Below are 21,319 nucleotides of genomic sequence, written 5' to 3'. Positions count from 1 at the left end.
ACAGCCGTTTGGCTTGTAGCAGGCTCACATTTACGATCAACAAAGTCCGAGAATTAGACATCATAAATGAGCGAACGTTCAAAGAGTTCGAAATGCTGATAAATCGGAAACTAAAGACAGTTTTCGCTAAAACTCAAAAGATAGCACACCGAACATCGGAACGAGGACTGCAGACGGACACCGTTTTGGAAATAGGAAAACATGATGTTGCTCTCCAGGCAGACATGAGCAGAGTCAACACCCTCCCACCGCTGCTGGTACGACCAGCCCTCTCATCTGATGTTGTCATCCCCATCACTGAGTGAAATACACATCATGATCACTACCACGGACATGAAATATTGGAGACCCCCTCACGGAAACGAAAAGATTGGAAGATGGAAGACGGAACTACTACAGATGTGATTTCACAGCCACACATCGGATTTTAATACTAAGACTCTGATTTTACAACAAAAAATCGGATTTCAGCACACCATTTTAAAGACTTTAGCAACCACCACAATGTCAAAGTCATTTTATTTAGTCGGGCAAGCAACACGTCGTGCTTGTGCCACAGTGGGGGGAGCAAGGTAGGAAACTACATGCTCTTCGTGCCAGCCTCATAGCTCTGCTAGATCCTGTCGAGTGACGGGTTCTAACAGAACTAGGGGTCCCACTGCCGCGGATCTGATCTGGCTGATGGTCCTGGAGTGCGGTCAACTCCATTTTTAGTTGTATAGTTCAATCGGAAACCAGTTCAATTATTTATGCCTTCAGTGACCACGTACCAAAAATATTTCCATGATTTGGACAAGAATAACACGCAACGAATATCAAGAGAGGGCAAAGATAAAAATTAAAATATGATTAGCATTATTCACAATCAAAAGTTAGTGTTAAACCCTTTGGAAAGCGATGATTAAGAACCATTTACTTCATATAGTTTGACCAAATGTGAAAGAAGATAAAACATATACCTTCGTATTCGTAAGGGGTCGTTCGCATATTACGTAATCACTTTTTTGACCATTTTTAACCACCCTCCCCCCTCCGTTATCAGTTTTACGTAATATGTGAACGACCCCTAAAAATGAATAAACTGCTAGTTAGGGTTCCCTCAGGTTAAATTAAAGAAAACGTGATAAATTGTCTCCGAGATATAGCTAAAAGCATGTTATTGATAAAACGTAGTACCATTTTGTCAAAATTGGTTATTTTTATGAGTTTTGGGTACTAATAAAAGTTACACTCCGTCAATAAATTCAATAGTTGGCACTCCGTATTTTCATAAAATGATGAACATTAAAACGTCAGTAAATACTAAATATGCCAACATTGCACCATGAGGTTTAGAGAGATTAAACAAAATTGAAGTATTTAACTCTCTAAGACATTTTTAAGTTGAGAATAAGAAAAACCCGCGAGGTCATTTCTACACATTTTGCCGTTATAGAACTTTATTAGAACTTTAGACACCTTTAGAACTTTAGACACTAGCAAAAATCTAGAGATTTCAGCTTTAACTCTCACCTGTCCGACTCAGCCTTCAATTATATTTCCCGCAAAAACACAGGAACCACGTCTAACACGGGGATTATACGCCAATAAATAAACCAATAAAAAAGCAACGACTAAAAACTCTACAAATACAAGGGCGTCTCATAACCCAACATGAGATCAAATATGGGGCTGGGCATGGTCTTAAGGACAAGTCTGCCAGTTTCTGATAATAATATCCCCGCTATAGTGTCATGATCTGAGGTTACAGTCGATTCTTCGTTAATTGCAATTATCCGGTGCCCAATTCTGATGCCGGCCCGCTCCCCGATACTCCCTCTGATTAAAGTTGTGATATGGCCGTCTTTAACGCTGAAACCCAGCGGGTACTTTAAGTCTGGTCTGATTAGCTCCACTACAAGAACTGGACTACCGGGAACTACCTGAGGAGAAGTAGGGAATTATATAAACGCGTGAAAACAAAACTGATCAAATGACAAGACAGATAGCAGTAGTCGCGATATCTCATGCAACAAATTTGTCTTGTGATTCTTGTTATGTATTTTTATTCATTTTGAATTTCAACGTTCTGGTTTCATGAATGCACTTGGGCTATTATAGCTAGGCGATGATTAATAACAGCATCTGTAATATCACTAACTTTGAACTCAAGTTTTGTAGTCGACAATAAAGATTTGATAAAGGACAGGGTTTCTTCGTAGGTAAGTCCACAGAGTGACCTCTTATTGATCTCCAATATCTGATAATATTTGGTGTTAATTCAGTACAAATTACCGCCGAATTCATAGCAACTCATGTTTCAAAATTCGCTCCTTCATAAAAATGTGTATCATTTTTTACAATCCAAACATTATTTTTCTGAAATCAACTCTCAACGAAGAAGAATGAAATCCACCTGATCACCAACATTGAGTTGTTCTGTCTTGTAAGACGGGGAGGCGGGTTTGATGCTGGATACGATGATTGTGGGGATGATAGATCCAGGTCCGGAGGGGATCAGGGATAATCCCAACCCCTCCTGGGGTCGCTTGATGATGGACACGAGATTGTGTTTACTGGAGTCCAGCAAGTCAGCGATGTCCTCCTAAAAAGAGTGGAGTTGAAATGGAGAAAAAGAAATTGAATCTTCTACTGAAAAGAGAAACTGAGCAACGCCTTGCCTAAGTGAAATCAAAATTATTCGCAGCAAACTTAACAAACTTAACAAACTTAACAAATTTTGAGGGAAATGCAAACCTCAGCACGTTTCTGGCAGCTGAGAACCTCGCTGTAAGCACACTGAAGAAGTGTTTCTTCGTTCTGTCCGGACTTTCTGATGACGTCGTTATACGACAGAGTAAAGGCCTTGTTCATTGCTGCTCTTACCTGCAGATAAAGGGTTAATCTTGATTACGTCACCATGTTTCTATAGTTCAGAAATAAAAGCTCAATGTTACAAATCAGTTTAAAAAGAATGTTGAAATTTCGAAGAAAAAACTCCTAGCTATCTCATATTTCTCGTGGTTCTGATAACATACAGGGTGTTTCAAGACTCGTGTCCAAATTTTCTTCGAAAAATTTCAAAAGATTGCAAAATTATGAAAAAATGGGTTTTGACACAATTTTGCAAGAAATAACTAAAATGTAAGACCTAACAAGCATTCCCAAACCGATTTCATTTAATTTGCTCCTTCATAAAATAGAAAAATTATAATTTCAAATTTGGACACGAGTCTTGAAACACCCTGTACCTGATGACTGTGTTTAGACTGGAACACGTGACAGGTAACCCTGAAGACCTGCTTCTCCTCGTGGTTCTGATACCTCACCATCACCACCAGATAAGAGCCCACATCACCAACGTAGGATACTAGCTTTATGGGGTGTTCCATCAACAGTTGCTGCATGTTACCGTCGTATACTAGCAGTTTGGAGGCCGACACCGTAAATATCACCTGGAAATATTTACGTGAGATAATTTCAGTGGATTTTTACAATGTTTTTACTGAAGAACGGACATATTTCGATTTTTAGAATTGGGCCATGGCTTATCCATAAGTGAGCATAGCATCGAATTCTTACACAAAATCCGTGAGTGAGTTTTTGTGAAAAATTGGAACGCTCAAACTACTTCTCTCAAATGACAAAATCTACTGAATTGACTCCTAATGGACTGAGAATAGACTTCTTTATTAATGCCGTGTAATGGTAATTGGAAATGAACAATGATCCTTTCCAGCTTCTACATGTTCATGGTACTAAGAATTAAGATATTATGCTTTGAATTCGACAGAACTTCATCAGGGATCGAGAAAAAACTACAGCCGAGGGGCAAATTGATTGACGTCAAGAATGATGAAGTGTCGGCTTAGGCGTCTGTGTAAGAACCTGTCCTACGACCTACAACACAGGTCGCACACCAGTAGTTTCATGCTACTTAAATTACAAAAGTGTAATTAATGTATTCACTATTCAAATGTGTACTGAACTATCTACATAAGAAGGTGCATCAGTATTCAGTAACTCCATTTAGTAGTGATACACAAATCACAATCGTACGAACACATTGAATATCTTATGCAGGATTTGTGTTTCACGATTCCCACCGAAAGAAAACTGCGTCATTGCTTAACCATCTCTTTAAAACCTGTCTACAGAGCCGCAAAAGTGTAAATATTCGAGTAAATTGCTCAAAATATAGCCGTTGACGTGAATTTAAGGAATTAAAAGATCACGACAATGAAAATATCTTCCAATCCATATTGTAACTAGTAGCTTACTGGGTTGGAGGGCCGTTTTTTAGAGTTCCCTGTTCCCACTATAGTATTCACAGCTTCCTGCGCTTGATGACCTCTGACGTCATCAACTTGGTATTTCACGGGAGTTATCGGGGTCGAGCCTAAATACCTGAATGTGAAGAAGTGAAAATAAATTCATTTAAAACGCCAATTGAATTTGATGTGTTTACCATGTTTACATGGTTCGTATAAAATCTAATTTCGTAACGAACATCATGTTATTTCTTTAAAATCACATGTTTTACGCGCACTGCCTGTATCTCAGCTCACAACAAACGACAACGCGCGTTCCATTTTCATTATCTAGTAGACCGTTTTTGTAAAGATCAGACTTTTAAACCGCAACCAATAGTTTTCGATTCCTAGAATAGCCACTAGGACCACGGTTAACTATCCAAAGACCAAAACAACTTAAGCTGTTTATGGTCAATCCATGCGGATCGCAATGTTGCCAGAAATCAGAAAATTAACTCACTTCATTTTAAAAGAGACACCGCTGAGAATTTCTGTGTCAGTATAAAAGTCTTTGTAATAGCCCTTGTCCTCATGAATGTCATCGTCTGCCTTCAGAGCAATTGATCCATCCTCGATAGATTGGTACAATATAACCTGTAACAATAGCTAGATTACTTTGAGAACATTACTACGTGTCATATGTCACTTACCAAAATCAAGGGGCGTAGACCTGCATAATCTTTAATAAAAAGATAAAGAAGCGTTGGATTGGCAAGTCCCAGACGTTTAGAGTTATAACAGATACCAAATTTGACTGAAATCTCGGATAATCTTAATGAAAGTTTCTGGGCCTGGGAGATGAAATTGTCAAGTGACACGTGAGGACGGTTATTAATGATGATAGGTCGAATCTGTGTTACATATCTCCAGTCTGATATCAATCACATGTCAAAATATGTTTGAATATGATGTGTTCCTCCAACTTGATTAATTCTACGATCAGCGCAACCTTTTTCAAGCTCAGTGACACAACAGACAGTCACATTCATATTCAACGGCTGTAATTGTCTTAGATTTTATCACATTCCACAATGACTAGTACTCTTTCCACACATAACCGCATGAAAAAAAGCTTCATGAAGATACCTGTCCTATATACGTATATAGATAGAATGTAGATAGAATGTAGATAGAATGTAGATAGAATGTAGATAGAATGTAGATAGAATGTAGATATAATGTAGATATAATTATAAGTGTGTAAACGTAATGTGAAACCGGACTTACATTGGGCAAAGTGAAATCTGTAAAAGTCATCTCATCTTCATGTTTTTGGGACATTCAAATACACGCATCTTTTGGCATTTGCTTAAACTGCGTAGTTGCGAAAGTAACTCGGTGAAATTAATTTGACTGTATTTTTACAGTCTAAATGTTGGTGACACCATGAAATAAGTAGTAAAATAATATTTGTAGATGGTGTCTCGACCAACATAACTAAGATAAAAACCTCAGTGTTTAACCTAGGAAATGAAATGGGATAAGAAGTTTCCAGAATGATGACTGATGAATCAACAATATTAAGGTTCAGATCTGTGAATCGGCATAGACGATATAATTCATAGATCTTACTCCTTCATAAATATATATATAAACATATGTCACCCCACTGTAGATCTTACCCTATGCTAGTACTCAATATAACACCCAGTAATTATGATAATACATAATGGAACCACCCACTCACCAAACTAATTATTCGTAGCGAAATCTGAATTTGAATGTGCCGAGAGAATCTCTATATTAATCCGAGACAGTACCGTAGCAGACGACACCACTCTCTTGCCAGGCCTTGTATAATTAAATTAGGATTATAATTTATGCCAATCCTCTGTAGAGCTCTCCCAGTCATCTTTATTTCATGACACATGGCTGAGTATTCGGATAATGATGTGAGAAGAATTAATGGTCGGTTAACTATAATTACCAAATCTCGTGATTTATTACAATATCAGGCTATGATAATAGTTTATTGTATTAGTCCATCATAATAACAGTGTACGTGTCCACTGTCCCAGCTGAAACCTTGCTTAAACGACTGTGAGATCGGAAAACATTTTAACATTTATCCCACTATTATAATAATAAACTATCCCTCTGTGTGCGTCAGGATCACCCAGCTGTAATCTGTAAGGTAGATTAAGGGACTGATTCCTTATAATATTCCATAAAATATTCACCAGAAAAAGTGGAGCACATGCTGGAATACGGTACTTCAGTAGAGGTGTAATTACTGGGACCTGGTGCATGAACCTAGCGTGTGGTTCCAGTGTGCTTAATCTACCGTACTACCACACTACTACCAGTGTGCTTAATCTACCGTACTACCCGTAATCTACCCGTAATCTACCCGTAATCTACCCGTAATCTACCCGTAATCTACCCGTAATCTACCCGTAATCTACCCGTAATCTACCCGTAATCTACCCGTAATCTACCCGTAATCTACCCGTAATCTACCCGTAATCTACCCGTAATCTACCCGTAATCTACCCGTAATCTACCCGTAATCTACCCGTAATCTACCCGTAATCTACCCGTAATCTACCCGTAATCTACCCGTAATCTACCCGTAATCTACCCGTAATCTACCCGTAATCTACCCGTAATCTACCCGTAATCTACCCGTAATCTACCCGTAATCTACCCGTAATCTACCCGTAATCTACCCGTAATCTACCCGTAATCTACCCGTAATCTACCACACGGTGATGAATGAGCAGGTGCTGAAGGCCTTCCTGTGAAATTAGTTTGAGACACTTCATTACTTATGGGGCCGCTCTCAATCATTAATGTTGTGAAGAGTGAAGGTAGTTTGCGAAAGTTCATTACATCTCCAGTCTCCCCTCACTAATGAACTATTGGGACTTCATTAACTTGAACATATGAACCGCGACAACATGTGGCCTACTGACAATATTTTGGCATGAGTCCAGGACTAATGGTATTGTCAAACACTGTCCTGACTTTACAAACAGAGGGAATCAGCTGGCCACTCAAAGTAACCCTGCGAAGTTAACATGTTAAACTGTGGTATTTCAAGGGTAATTACAGCACTGTTTTGGACGTATACCGGGTGTTAAAACTCTACAACACCTCCACAGGTTTGTCATGGGCCCCGCTGTTGTCATGGGCCCCGCTGTTGTCAGAGTGTTTAACTTTTGGAGCGTCAATTACCCTTCAATGTTCATTGTTCCGGTGCCCTCTAAATATACGCGCTTTCTCCTACACTTATCATCACTCTCTTCACTTCACATAACTCTCTGACTCTACAGTATACCGTATACATCACTCATTTCAGGAGATATTCTTAAAGTAAAGCGGAGTAACGGAGTTGCTCTATCGATATATTATAATCAAGATATTATGTCACACCCAGGCTAATATCAAATCTTCTAATTTGTCTCCGATCGGAATACTTCTGCTCTCTCATCCTCTCTAGACTTTACTAAGATTAATTCTACAATATTGAATCTACAATCAATATTTCTACATTGGAGATATTGCAACCCTTTATCAACTACTCCAGTATTTTACGGATCAGATGAATATTACTTTTACAATATTGAATCTACAACCATTACTTATACATGTTATTGTTATATATTAATGAGTTACTTATATTAAGAGTTATAATATTCGGTTATGACACAATATATAATAATAGAATTTACAGCACTCCATTTAAGTATTTTACAATTCAAACGAACAGTAGCTTTACACTACTATTAGTAATAGTGCTCTCTCTCTCTCTCTCTCTCTCTCTCTCTCTCTCTCTCTCTCTCTCTCTCTCTCTCTCTCTCTCTCTCTCTCTCTCTCTCTCTCTCTCTCTCTCTCTCTCTCTCTCTCTCTCTCTCTCTCTCTCTCTCTCTCTCTCTCTCTCTCTCTCTCTCTCTCTCTCTCTCTCTCTCTCTCTCTCTCTCTCTCTCTCTCTCTCTCTCTCTCTCTCTCTCTCTCTCTCTCTCTCTCTCTCTCTCTCTCTCTCTCTCTCTCTCTCTCTCTCTCTCTCTCTCTCTCTCTCTCAGTCTCGAAGTGGACCACTTAACATTTACCACTATAATAGCACAAAAAGTAGGCGCCACATAATCAGTTGTTAACTATCCAGTATCCCTGCACCCCTGTCTCTCGGTCTCTCAGTAGATATGCCGTTATTCCAGAGCTCCACTCCACTAATGTAATGATCACGAATATCGTTTTATATCATTTAAAATGAATATTATAATATACTGCCACTTTAATATTCAATTTGTGTTAGCTCCACGTTACCATTATTACATATAATTTGCAGCTCTTCAACAAGCTGGGTGCACTAGCAGCTCTGCATCAAGCTGGGTGCAGTAGCAGCTATACACTCAAAGTTATAGACTCAGGGACGAGTGTGATGCATTGCGTAACCTAGAAACTTTAAGTACAGTGATTCCGATTGTTGCCAGCTGATGGATGGTATGAGATTATATATTTATATTATATAATATTGTGTATTGCAGTAAAATTTATATTGCAGTAAAATGATAAAGGACACTAGTAGCAGAGACGACGCGTGCGGGCGTTGTCTCAAGATCAACGTGTATCTACTATCTATAGGGTGAGCAGTTTTCTTTAGAAACTTTATTTAGTATCTTGATGTTCTTTGATGATGAGAGGACCATAAAGAGAGAATATTTATATAACATTTAGAGATCGAAGAGCAGACTTGCGGAAGATTGGAGCACCAAGGTTACGATATACTATGGCGATGGATGAAAAATAAGTGATGATACGGCACTGCATTTACCATTCGTTCAGAAAGTAAGAGTTCAAGATTTTCAGAGATAACAGTAACTGATTGAACATCTTATTTTTCCATGAAGTACTTAAAATTTTACGTGGAAATGTCAACGACCGGCAATAATACTTTATAAAATACCAAGTATTAACATGTTAATACTTATATTCAATCATTAATGTATTTGGTCGAATATTTTACATCTTCAAGATAGCAAAACCTACGTCATAAGATGTTTTAATAATAAATTTTATTCAAAAGAAAATTGAGAAACTTGTCGATTAGAAATGACAGCGAGGGTAAAATAATTTGGGAGGGTTCATTTTGACTTAAGGATATCTAAAAGGCCTATATTATGAACCCTATCCATCAACACATACTTCCTGCATCTCGTACCCGCATTACTATTTTCACGAAACCACCAACCCTGAAGCATCCGAAACAAAAGAATCGCTCACAAATAAATGCTATAAATACATATATATATATATGTATCGTAATCGAAACTATTATACGATTGGTTGCCGAAATAGCTGACTAATTGTTACAGCTAGTGATTGAATTCTGTGGCTTACATTTGTGTAAGCTACATGTAGCCTAGTGCCACAACTCGAGAACAATCTGCGATTCGTTGTCTTCAGAGATCTTAAATAGTAACGGATTGATTGCGGAGGACTCTTATGAATATTCAATCACCTCCTAATCTGTAAATTATACAGCTATTTCGTAACATTTGCACTAGGTCAAAGCCTGTACATATTGTAGCTACTAGCTAGTGTATTTGAGGTATATTGAGAACTGAGAAGTTGCAGGAAACTGTACTGTACGAACTATTCAACTATTGTGTGTCGAAGGTGCATGTTATGCGCTCAATATCATAACAACAGCAAATTATGTTACAGAGTCAAGGAAACAACTAGAAATAACATGTAAAGTGGAGCGGGGCTTTCGCTCGCCCTATAATATGATTAAATTTATATCATGAACATATATCTACAACACAGAATGATTGACTGATGACTGTTGGCTATATTAGAACTGGCGTTTTCTGACAAAGCACTTATGACACTTATCTTAGGACACATTTTTGACACATTTTTGACACATTTTTGACAAATTTTTGCATTTTAGAGGGTTCCAAAAAGGGATTTCTGGGAGCCGGCAATTAATTCTAATGTTTTCTGATTTTTTCAGGAATAGTTCTTGACCCAACAAATAAATTTGGGTAAATGAATTTAGAATTTGTTAAATGGTCTTTATGCATATTTGTCAGAAAACAGCAGAAAGTTATCTTGACTTAAAACTTCCGTCGGATCATAAAGTCACGAGTATTGTTACTGCCCATAACCTGAGATCTACTCAGCTGTTTGAGTACCTAAAGGATGATCTGAGAGTTTTTGGGGGGCATCTCTCCCGTTATAACGTGGGGGCATCTCTCCAGTAACCAGATTTCAAAACACTGTAACATTTGTGAGGGGGGATCTCTCCGGTTACAAGATTTCAAAACACTGTAACATTTATGAGGGTGCCGGGGCATCTCTCTGGTTACAAGGTTGCAAAACAACATTTGCAAAACTCCCCTCTGTGCCTGGCTCCGTACAGAAGAACCTACTGTTTTGCTAGTGTTTCAATGGTGAGTGCTACATGACATGCCGTGTAAAGGGATAATGCTACTGATTTAAGTTAGACATCTCAGAAATATTGGCAGCTAGAATTGACAGGACTCAGAAATTGAGTACTTCACAAAACTGACTGTCTCGACCAGTTATCTTGCATGTGTGAGAGGGAGTTCACGTAAAACTAACGTAGAGAACTGACTAATTTCTTAGTTTAATCGAAAATGTTTAAATATAAATGTGGATTTTTGATACGACCCAACTTTAATAATAGGTCAGACCACGTGCCCTATTGTTCTTATTTTCTTGGAACTAATTTGTCTTATTGAAAAGGTGTGTCCTAAAAGAAAGACTTATTGATCAAAAATATACCTTTTTTTGGGCTGTCTGAAGAAACAAAGGAACACTAAATATATAAACATTAAACTGGCAACTAGCTGCGCTCTTATTTCTGAAGGAATAAATTCATATTATAAAGCCGCTAGCTTGGTCGTCCAATCTTTGTATTAAAATATTGTTGAACTAGCTGCAGCCCTCATAGCAGCTCTTGTTGAAGTCAACCCGACACGAGAATTGGTGCTGTAATGGTGTTCGTCCTTGTTTGGGTTAATAAAGTGTGCGTGTCTAGTGAAATGTATCGTCAGCAATAATATGATTGATAAGATACTGAGGGTGGGCAATCAATACTTTTATGGTCATCTCGGTGCTGAAAACTTTGTTCTTGAATTAAATTATACGAAAAAAGAAGCATAGCAACACCAAAAAAGTTAAAAACAGAAAGCGCTGATTTAAAAATAGAACAGCATCCCCCGTTTGAGTATCCGTATATATAAACCAAAACACCGAATAAAACCATCTAGACCGTTCGGGATCTACTGAAATCTCAGAGAGCATCCTAATATATCCTAGTTAAACACAATTGTTTTGAAATCGCATATATGCAATCAACGCAACATGTGCTCAATAGGACGCTGCAATTTCATAACCAAAACAAATAACAAGACGATGAGATCAAATTTAATATTACAGTGTGGTGTGTACTGTATTTAATATAACGGTGTGTACTGTATTTTTGGGCACCTCTATATACCGGAAATAGAGAAATATTTTAAACAAAGTAATACTCTGAATCACATTTAATGGCGTATGGTGTGTTGGGGAGGTTTTATCGTTATCTGCTTAGAAAGGAATCCTAACATGGGATGATATATCAAAACCATACAAAGCGAGGTTTCAGTAGTGAAGCAGGGTGGAACTTGCATAAATTAATATTATATAACTTCATACTTGAATAAATTAATATTATTGTACTTCATACTTCAGTATAGATTAATATTATTGTACTTCATACTTCAGTATAGATTAATATTATTGTACTTCATACTTCAGTATAGATTAATATTATTGTACTTCATACTTCAGTATAGATTAATATTATTGTACTTCATACTTCAGTATAGATTAATATTATTGTACTTCATACTTCAGTATAGATTAATATTATTGTACTTCATACTTCAGTATAGATTAATGTTATTGTACTTCATACTTCAGTATAGATTAATATTATTGTACTTCATACTTCAGTATAGATTAATATTATTGTACTTCATACTTCAGTATAGATTAATATTATTGTACTTCATACTTCAGTATAGATTAATATTATTGTACTTCATACTTCAGTATAGATTAATGTTATTGTACTTCATACTTCAGTATAGATTAATATTATTGTACTTCATACTTCAGTATATTAATGTTATTGTACTTCATACTTCAGTATAGATTAATATTATTGTACTTCATACTTCAGTATAGATTAATATTATTGTACTTCATACTTCAGTATAGATTAATGTTATTGTACTTCATACTTCAGTATAGATTAATGTTATTGTACTTCATACTTCAGTATAGATTAATATTATTGTACTTCATACTTCAGTATAGATTAATATTATTGTACTTCATACTTCAGTATAGATTAATATTATTGTACTTCATACTTCAGTATAGATTAATGTTAGTGTCTCGAAATCTATCCGGACCCACTAACAATCCAGATAAGAGCTACTTCAAAACAGGAGACCCAAAACTTCAGCAAAAAATACAAACAGTACAGTAACTAACACTGTTCAACTGGCTGAGATACACACTTCAAAGCATATGTTAGTTTTATAGTTCAAACCGGAACAGCGAACATAACAAAAGGTGGTGTGAACACGCGCCAACTCACACTTACTATTGTATTAATACGATATAATATATTATAAGTAGATTAGAGGTAGAAATAGAATAAACAGGAAGGAACTAGTATAACCATGATAAAACTGAGCAGTTTAGATATTTAACAATTGCAGAGCAAGCAATGCAGCAATTCATTTAAGCAGTGGTAGATTAGGGTATCAAGGAGAAAAAGTTGTCAGATTTAACGATACAGTGTTCCAAGGAAACGAGTATATTATATGCAAGTATAAAATCGGGTCCTAGATAAAGCAAGCCACGAAATCAGGTAATTTTCCCAAATCTCATGATTATCACGTCGCACACAATAACCTAATTATACCTGTGTTTAAGAGCCATGCTATCATCCTGGATATAATTGTGTTACTATGTAATATACTTCCCATAAATTACACACAAAGTGGTACACGTACTGCAGGCAAGATTCTATTAGGAATTGGAAAAATCGAGAGAAATTTTGTTCATAAACAACTTCTTAAAATACAGCTTAGGCCGTACTGCACACAGAGAAGATTACTGAGTTTAAAATATGGAGCTTTAATTTTCTAATAGTTGGAAATTGTTTAAAGACGCCATCTCAGATTTATTCTAAACAAAGCGGATGATCAATAATGCTAGACGCTGCACAAAGATTACCTGGTTAGACAGTGTATCTAAGGAAAACAAACCTGGTTTGAGGACAGTGTCTCTAATACAACTAACCTGGTTTGAGGACAGTGTCTCTAATACAACTAACCTGGTTTGAGGACAGTGTCTCTAATACAACTAACTTGGTTTGAGGACAGGGTCTCTGATACAAATAAACTGGTTTGAGAACTCTCTATTACAACGAACCTGGTTTGAGGACAGTGTTTCTAATACAATTTACCTGGTCTGAGGACAATGTCTCTAATACAACAAACCTGGTTTGAGGACAGTGTCTCTAATACAACTAACCTGGTTTGAGGAAAGTGTCTCTAATACAACTGACCTGGTTTGAGGACAGTGTCTCCGGTGTCTCCGATCTGTTTGATACCCTCTCTGCTTCCTCGTCTCGACAGCTTCCTCCAGGCGAATCACAAACGTCCTGATTAAAGTAGTTATTTTATAAAGTAGTTATTTTATAAAATCTTTCATTTGTTATAACTCATAAATAACATATAATAGTCGTATCATTATGTAAGCTAGCCTAGGGGACTGAGAAAGTTTGAAGATGTTTACGCTAGTGTAACCTTTGCACAACATGTACGTGTAAAGAGCCTCATGGAGGGCTGAGGGGGACCTAATACAGCTAATATAGCCAAATCTCTTTGTTTTATTTGTGATTGAGACCCCAGCTGATACGTAGACAGTATGTAACGCTTTGCGAGTCTATTTAATACCACCAGCGATTGGGTCATGGATCACAAGATCTGAGGATCAGGCATAATTGGGTCACGTATTGGGTCACGTATTGGGTCACGTATTGGGCTACGTATTGGGTCACGTATTGGGTCACGTTTTGGGTCACGTATTGGGTCACGTATTGGGTCACACACACTACAGTACACAAGGTTCTAGAGTAATGGGACGTGTTGTGTGGTGCAGTCTTTGATTCTAACTATAGATAATGATATATTATAATAGATTATATTATTATGTATGGCATTATCTACTCTCTGACCAGTATAATATATACCGTTTCATGACGACAGGGACTGAGGGACTTCCAATCTGTCACTTAACACATCACGTTATATCATCTACAATACTATGATAGTCATCAAATCATCTCGCAAAGGTTGTAAAGTTGGTTGTATGTAATCTGAATCAAGTTTGGACATGACACAATGACACATCTGCCAAATAAGGTCAAAGCTACTGTCTCTAAATTATTCTGTCGAAATAGGGTTACTAGTGAAGTATGTTTGTCAAAGTTAAACGTTTAGTTTTTCACCCATAGTTCTTGGATTTTGCCAAAAATCAAGGTCTTGAATAATCCTACAACGACAATGCACACTTTATATAGATATTTGAGTGCTAAAGTGATGAGTAGTTATTCATCTAGTAATAATATAATAATAATATAATCAAAATGTATTGCTCTTTGCTCAATTTCTGATACAAGAAGCATTGACACGTGATATCAAAAAACTTTCGGAGATTTTGTGTCGCTTTTCTCGTTAAATCATAAGTTATGAAGATTGAAGATGATGCACTACAGAGCTAAAACTAGCACAGTCCAGGCATACCCAATGAAGACTGGTACATTATGTTGAATGGATAGCACCATCCTTACGTAGAGTAAGTAGAATTCGCACCTGTTCATGCAACACGGACTAAAATATGAAAACCGCTGCGGTAGACATAAATAAATTTAGCCTGAGCTCCATTGCATAAAACAAGGGCTGACTATCTCAGTACCTGGTGGCTTCTTTCTGTTCACGTGACACGTGCTCTAGCTTACTGTTCACGTGACACGTGCTCTAGCTTACCGTTCACGTGACACGTGCTCTAGCTTACTGTTCACGTGACACGTGCTCTAGCTTACTGTTCACGTGACACGTGCTCTAGCTTACTGTTCACGTGACACGTGCTCTAGCTTACTGTTCACGTGACACGTGCTCTAGCTTACTGTTCACGTGACACGTGCTCTAGCTTACTGTTCACGTGACACGTGCTCTAGCTTACTGTTCACGTGACACGTGCTCTAGCTTACTGTTCACGTGACACGTGCTCTAGCTTACTGTTCACGTGACACGTGCTCTAGCTTACTGTTCACGTGACACGTGCTCTGGCTTACTGTTCACGTGACACGTGCTCTAGCTTACTGTTCACGTGACACGTGGTGCAGCTGATGGTACAGGTGAGAGAGATGGTTATTTGATTATGGATTGCGTGGATTGATAATAGTTATCAAATCAGTGGTCAGACGCAGAACAGGTTACTTTGTAATTACCTTAGTGCAAGAAATATAGGCGGCAAGAAATTAAGGCGATTCTGACAAAATCGCCTTAATTTCTTGCCGCCTTAATATCTGACCACCGTAATTTCTAACCGCCTTAATTTTTTTTCTTGCGATTTTTTCATAAGAAATTTTTAATTTTAATGATGATATGTAGTATACATACATAAAAATTCCTTGCCGCGTACAGAATGTGCACTATCATTTTGTCAAATGCAATGAATATACCAATTGACTTGCAGTTTGCTGATGTAGTGGATGTCTACCTAATTTAAAATTATAAACTTAGACGACAGAACAGCAATCACTATAAATATAATGTGCATGCACCATTTAGTTTTTATGTGACCAATGTCCAATATATCGTATTTTTAAACAGATTTCTATGCTTTATAGACTGATAAAAGAATAAAATTGACACTATTTCGACCAAAACTATAACCAAATTTGCGATCAAAAATCGTATTTTTTCCGAAAAAAATATCGCCTTAATTTCTTGCCGCCTTAATTTCTAGCGCCTTATATTCTTGCCGCCTATATTTCTTGCACTAAGGTATACTGACTTGGGTAATTCGGGCTGCAGATCAAGAGCAAATTTGGTCTAAAGAGGTACTGTTGACTGTGAAATGTGAATCAATATCTTGTGGCCTTTGTGGAATGATACCACTATACCAGAGTATTGTCCAACTAAAGATTATGAATACGGTGCTTAGAATATTCAATTCCATGTCGTGGTGCCTTAGCCAGCGTTCACATCAAATCAATTACATTCACTTATTATATATTGTTATAATATACAAAATGAAATGAAAGTCATTATCTAATGACTCATATATCTAACCCCTAGTATTGTTTCACGAGTGAATGTTTATGTTAATATTTAGCTTTGTAATTTCAATTTTAGTTCCTATACCTCAGTTGTCACTGATGATATCATGATTTTGTATCATGATTGAAACATTTGTCTGACTCAACCGGTCGTTTCATTTTGTATCTAGCTCTCAGCTTGCCGATTGAGCACTGTAAGCAGACGACGCCACCCACAATTATTGTTATAATATATATGGTTATAAATGATCAAGAATGTTTAAGTTTACAGTCAAGCTAAATCAGTAGAAGACACGAACAATGTCTCGACAGGTTCAGCAATCAAAAGTAGCGGTACAGGACTTACTAAGAAAAAGGTAAAGAAATCCATATCACTTTCACCGCATCATATAGCGGGTTATCGACGACTAAAACTACTAGGATACGTATCACCATTCACCAGACACCAGTAACAACTGATCCATCAAATTGTGATGAATAGACAATTTAAACTTGGCCCCCTCTCACTCCTTTATCAAATTTGTTTATAACTGGGTTGATTTCTGAGTGATAACGCTGCTTATCTTTTAACAGCAACACAGTTTTCCGGGTTTCATGGCCGATAAGAAGTTTGTTAAGTACGTCCTCTACTTATAACGGATTTAACATTAGTACATGCCACATTTTAGGATGAAATTAATATTGTTGTTAAAATGCTCATTGTAGCCATATATATATTTTAGATTTTCATCATCATCATACTATAACTGATCAACTGTTTGGGTGTCTTGTCTCTAAACTGAGAATGTTGAATTCTCGGGTCTTTCTGGATTCAGAACGCTTCATCTCACAATCTAGACACTTATTTTACTTCGGAGTATTCCAACAGCCATATTGTTACACAAGTGCAACCAGCCAATTACAGGAAGCCGAAGGATTTGTTTTTAGCCAGTGACGGTTAAGGTAGTGTGTACCATACTTTCTTCGCCCGAGACTTTGCTGCAATGTGCAGCTCCTCATTTAACCCTCACACCCGATTTCTCGAGTATTCGGCTGAGTAGACCGGGGGGCTGCATAGACCACTCACGATCCTTAGCTGAATGTCAACGACACTCACCCCACGACCAGGCAGGCAGTGGGATTTGAACCCGCAACCTCACGATTGCAAAGCTGGCTAACCAACTGCGCTACCTGGCCGTTGAAGATATATTTGTAATCATCACGTACCTCAACTTATTCAGAGAGCTACAGATTGAGTGAGGGATTGTGAGCCATGCTAAACAGTATACAAGGTATACAGGGTATACAGGGTATACTGGGTATACAGGGTATACAGGGTATACAGGGTTTTTCCTATACCATGCACTTTCGTTTCCCCCGAGAGTCCCGGTATATAGAAGTTTCAATGTCAATCTTATCTCATTGTACATTGTACAATGTACGTAGCTGACAGCAGTACCAAGTGCACATACTGCACAAATCTGATAGAACGAATAGCGGCCGATTGTGCAAAAAAACGCGGTATTAGGTCAATAATGCGATTTCGCACCCACCGCACCTATATGCTGCCTTTGATCGCATTCAACCCATAAGTATCACTTCAGTCAAACAAAAAAGCTAAAGTGAGAGGATGCTATAAATTAGAGCACACATGCTGGCCGTGTGCCAGATCCAGATCAAAATCCAATATTCAAATATTGGCAGATCGTACAGATCTATTCTTACCGAATAAGTATCGAGTTCTCGAGGGAGGAGCGCTGCGATTTCCTCATTAAAATCCTCCTCGTTCATTTAAAAGTGTCCTCCTCGAATAGCCAATAAAGTAGCCACGTCACCAAGAATCACGAAACAAACAACTGCCTCATAACTTAAAGTAGGCTATCAATAAATACAGAGAGAGAGAGAGAGTACACACTTGTATATCTCCACACAGTGAAATGTTTTCAGTCGAGAGCTGAAAATGTAAACAAACGTGTATTGGCAGTTTTTCCTGCTTGATGGCGTGACCAGTCTACTTATCGAACAACGGCGACACTACAAACAAAAAGCGGATAAAACTAGTGCTCCAAAACTGGGCCAGCATGACGCAAGTACAATCCAGTTTTAATAGGTAATTTTGATACAGTAGGGCTCGAGGAAAGCGCAAGTCTGTATAGAACATGTATCATAACTACATGTAACAAGCTTACCAGGAGAAAAGAGAGCTCAAGTAAATGACAGTAAACATAATCATAATGAGGACTCCTGGCTGAGAGTCTGTATAATACGCTAAGCTTGATTGCGAGAAGAATACAAATTCTAATATGCATATAAGTTGTAGCTGAGCAGTATAATACACACTACATGGTAAGTACCATGTGCATAGAGAGCTGGATACCGGCTCTCAGATACTGGCTCTCAGATACTGGCTCTCAGATACTGGCTCTCAGATACTGGCTCTCAGATACCGGCTCTCAGATACTGGCTCTCAGATACTGGCTCTCAGATAACGGCTCTTAGATACTGGCTCTCAGATACTGGCTCTTAGATACTGGCTCTCAGATACTGGCTCTCAGATACTGGCTCTCAGATACCGGCTCTTAGATACTGGCTCTCAGATACTGGCTCTCAGATACTGGCTCTCAGATACTGGCTCTCAGATACCGGTAGTATCAGAGCCCGAGACAGTCAACATTAAACACTCTGGTTCAGCAGGTTGTTAACGAAACATTGACACAGTTTAAACATCTGTGGATTAATTTATGAAAGAGCAACTTGCGATTCTCAGAAATGATCTTCAAAAATTACATGTGACAGTAAAGTGAACTTACATATTCTGTTCTAATAAGTAATACAACATGACATGATGTATGGAAGTATGGAACCGGTGCGGACTTACGTGTGATATATCTGTAGCTGTCTTGCAGTAGTCCCTCAGGGCGGTAACATTGTCCTGTAACAAGATATCATCAGGGCTGGAGTGAAATAAGAATATGGTATGTGGCCTAACTAACCGGTATCTGTGACGCACAAGGAACAAGGTAAAAAACTCCGGCCTCCTCAAGTTAACAGTATGATACTGAGAAAAATACTTACGCTAAACGATTTCTACCAGCTTGTATTTGCAGATTTAATTTATTTAAATTCTTCGCTATTTTCCCCCGAAAGTTATCAATCAAGTTTAGTAACCACTTAAAAAATCAACGCATTTTTACTATTAAAGCATTAAGTGTTCTTTGCTATTTTCCCCCGAAATTTATCAATCAAGTTTAGTAACTCTTAAAAGATCAAAGCATTTTTACCATTAACTCATTAAGTGTCTAGTGTTTTGGATTAAACGGCAATAAGACGGGGGGAAATTCCAATGCGTGGGAATATTCCAGGTAGCAAAGAACTCATAATCCCAAAATGAACAGAAACTTGGCAAAGTGCCATGTCACTATTCATGATAAAGAATGTATCTAACCCGCTCATTGAAGATATCATCAGAAACATCACTATCAGTGTCCTCCTGATAACACGGCCTCACTTCCTTATCTGACAAGTCTCCAAGAGTGACGTCACGGAGCAGCAGGTTCTTCTTTTCACAGTAGGACTCATCTCCCGAGTCAGCTGAGTCATCGTGTGATAACAGGGCTACCTGAGTGGTGTTAGTAGTGTGTTGTTAATTATAATTATAAGTTAGTGAACTGAGTGAGTGAGGTTATTATTATTATCCTCAAGGTTGGCTGCTAAGCTGGCAGCAAGATTTGTAAGCAAGTATTGTGAGATATTAATAAACGACCTGCCCTAGACTGGCACAAAAATAACCTTTTTGCTGGAGTCGCTGTTGTCATTCTTCTTATTAAACTTGCTTAGTGCTGATCTGATTGTCTCGACGGGAAAATGAACACCCTCACTTTTCATCATTCACAGGAAACATGCTACATTAGGGAGAGTAGTACTATCTGATAGACATCATACAAACCTACAGCAGGAGAGAGAATTGATTAAAAAGCACTCTGAGTAGATAAAGCAGCCCGCTTTATTTCACGAGAATTATATTCATTGCAGGAGAATGTGCTGTAGAATGTGTAGTAAATACAGTTAGTATACACAGACACGACTTGTACTGTTAAATACAGCTGGACAGCATTTTACCCAGGATACGGTTGGATACAGTGTTTAGGGGAACCAATTAAACGTGTGATCTAGAGTCTGGATCCCGAGCGTGTAAAGGTCTAGACCGGAAAGAACAGCAAGATTCGAAACTTGCACAACGTTTTTTATCTTTACATCATCATCAGTATAATAACAACTTCATCATTAAGTCAAATTGCGAATGAATGAAAATGTAACATTGAAAAACTTTATCATCTTCACAACGTTAGTTATAAGAGAACTGGTCACATAATATTGTAAACAATAAAAACTTAATCATATGCTAAATTCGTCCACTTGTAAAGTACTTAATATTACCAATGGTATAAATATCATTTAGCAATATGGTAATATAATAATATATCACTAACTTACATAATATTGATCCCATTGAGATAAATATTTAAAATTTGACACAATATCATAACGTAGTGTCACATTATGATAATAATAATATGTAATTAAATATGTGTTATGATGGAAAAATATAACAATATAATAATGAAAGCGTAATGAACCACCAGAAAACTATTTTAAGTTAACACTCATA

The 21,319-nt window shown here is 37.5% G+C and overlaps 1 protein-coding gene across 3 annotated transcripts; it reads right to left on the bottom strand.

Moving 5' to 3' along the window:
- Positions 1–813: 813 nt before the first annotated feature.
- LOC134811110 (amyloid-beta A4 precursor protein-binding family A member 1-like) lies at positions 814–20,598 on the bottom strand. Of its 3 annotated transcripts, XM_063817836.1 has the most exons (11): positions 20,440–20,598; positions 20,096–20,269; positions 19,529–19,582; positions 13,891–13,986; positions 4,753–4,886; positions 4,260–4,386; positions 3,231–3,434; positions 2,737–2,865; positions 2,396–2,584; positions 2,141–2,239; positions 814–1,922 (listed from the first exon to the last, which is right to left on the bottom strand). In XM_063817836.1, the coding sequence occupies exons 1-11, from the start codon at positions 20,536–20,538 to the stop codon at positions 1,623–1,625; spliced, it is 1,605 nt and encodes a 534-aa protein (XP_063673906.1). In that variant the 5' UTR covers positions 20,539–20,598; the 3' UTR covers positions 814–1,622. The 3 variants fall into 3 exon arrangements, with proteins under 3 accessions (XP_063673906.1, XP_063673907.1, XP_063673908.1); XM_063817837.1 differs by lacking the exons at positions 19,529–19,582; positions 20,096–20,269; positions 20,440–20,598 and adding an exon at positions 18,376–18,563; XM_063817838.1 differs by lacking the exons at positions 19,529–19,582; positions 20,096–20,269; positions 20,440–20,598 and adding an exon at positions 17,018–17,103.
- Between the last annotated feature and the right edge of the window lie 721 nt (positions 20,599–21,319).

Source organism: Bolinopsis microptera, chromosome 2 (genome assembly GCF_026151205.1).
Source record: "Bolinopsis microptera isolate Bmic1 chromosome 2, MBARI_Bmic_1.0, whole genome shotgun sequence".
Taxonomy (NCBI): Eukaryota; Metazoa; Ctenophora; class Tentaculata; order Lobata; family Bolinopsidae; genus Bolinopsis; species Bolinopsis microptera.
Note: the sequence above shows the minus strand (reverse complement) of the source record. Positions and strands in the feature narration are given on the sequence as shown.

What these genes read in the sequence shown, in the direction of transcription:
- LOC134811110 (XM_063817836.1), bottom strand. Translation starts at nt 20,538, where the DNA reads ATGATGAAAAGTGAGGGTGTTCATTTTCCCGTCGAGACAATCAGATCA. An exon ending in CAGCTACAGATATATCACAC is followed by an intron (nt 13,987 to 19,528) that starts GTAAGTCCGCAC and finishes TACTTTAATCAG; the next exon opens with GACGTTTGTGATTCGCCTGG. An exon ending in CTACAAAACTTGAGTTCAAA is followed by an intron (nt 1,923 to 2,140) that starts GTTAGTGATATT and finishes ACTTCTCCTCAG; the next exon opens with GTAGTTCCCGGTAGTCCAGT.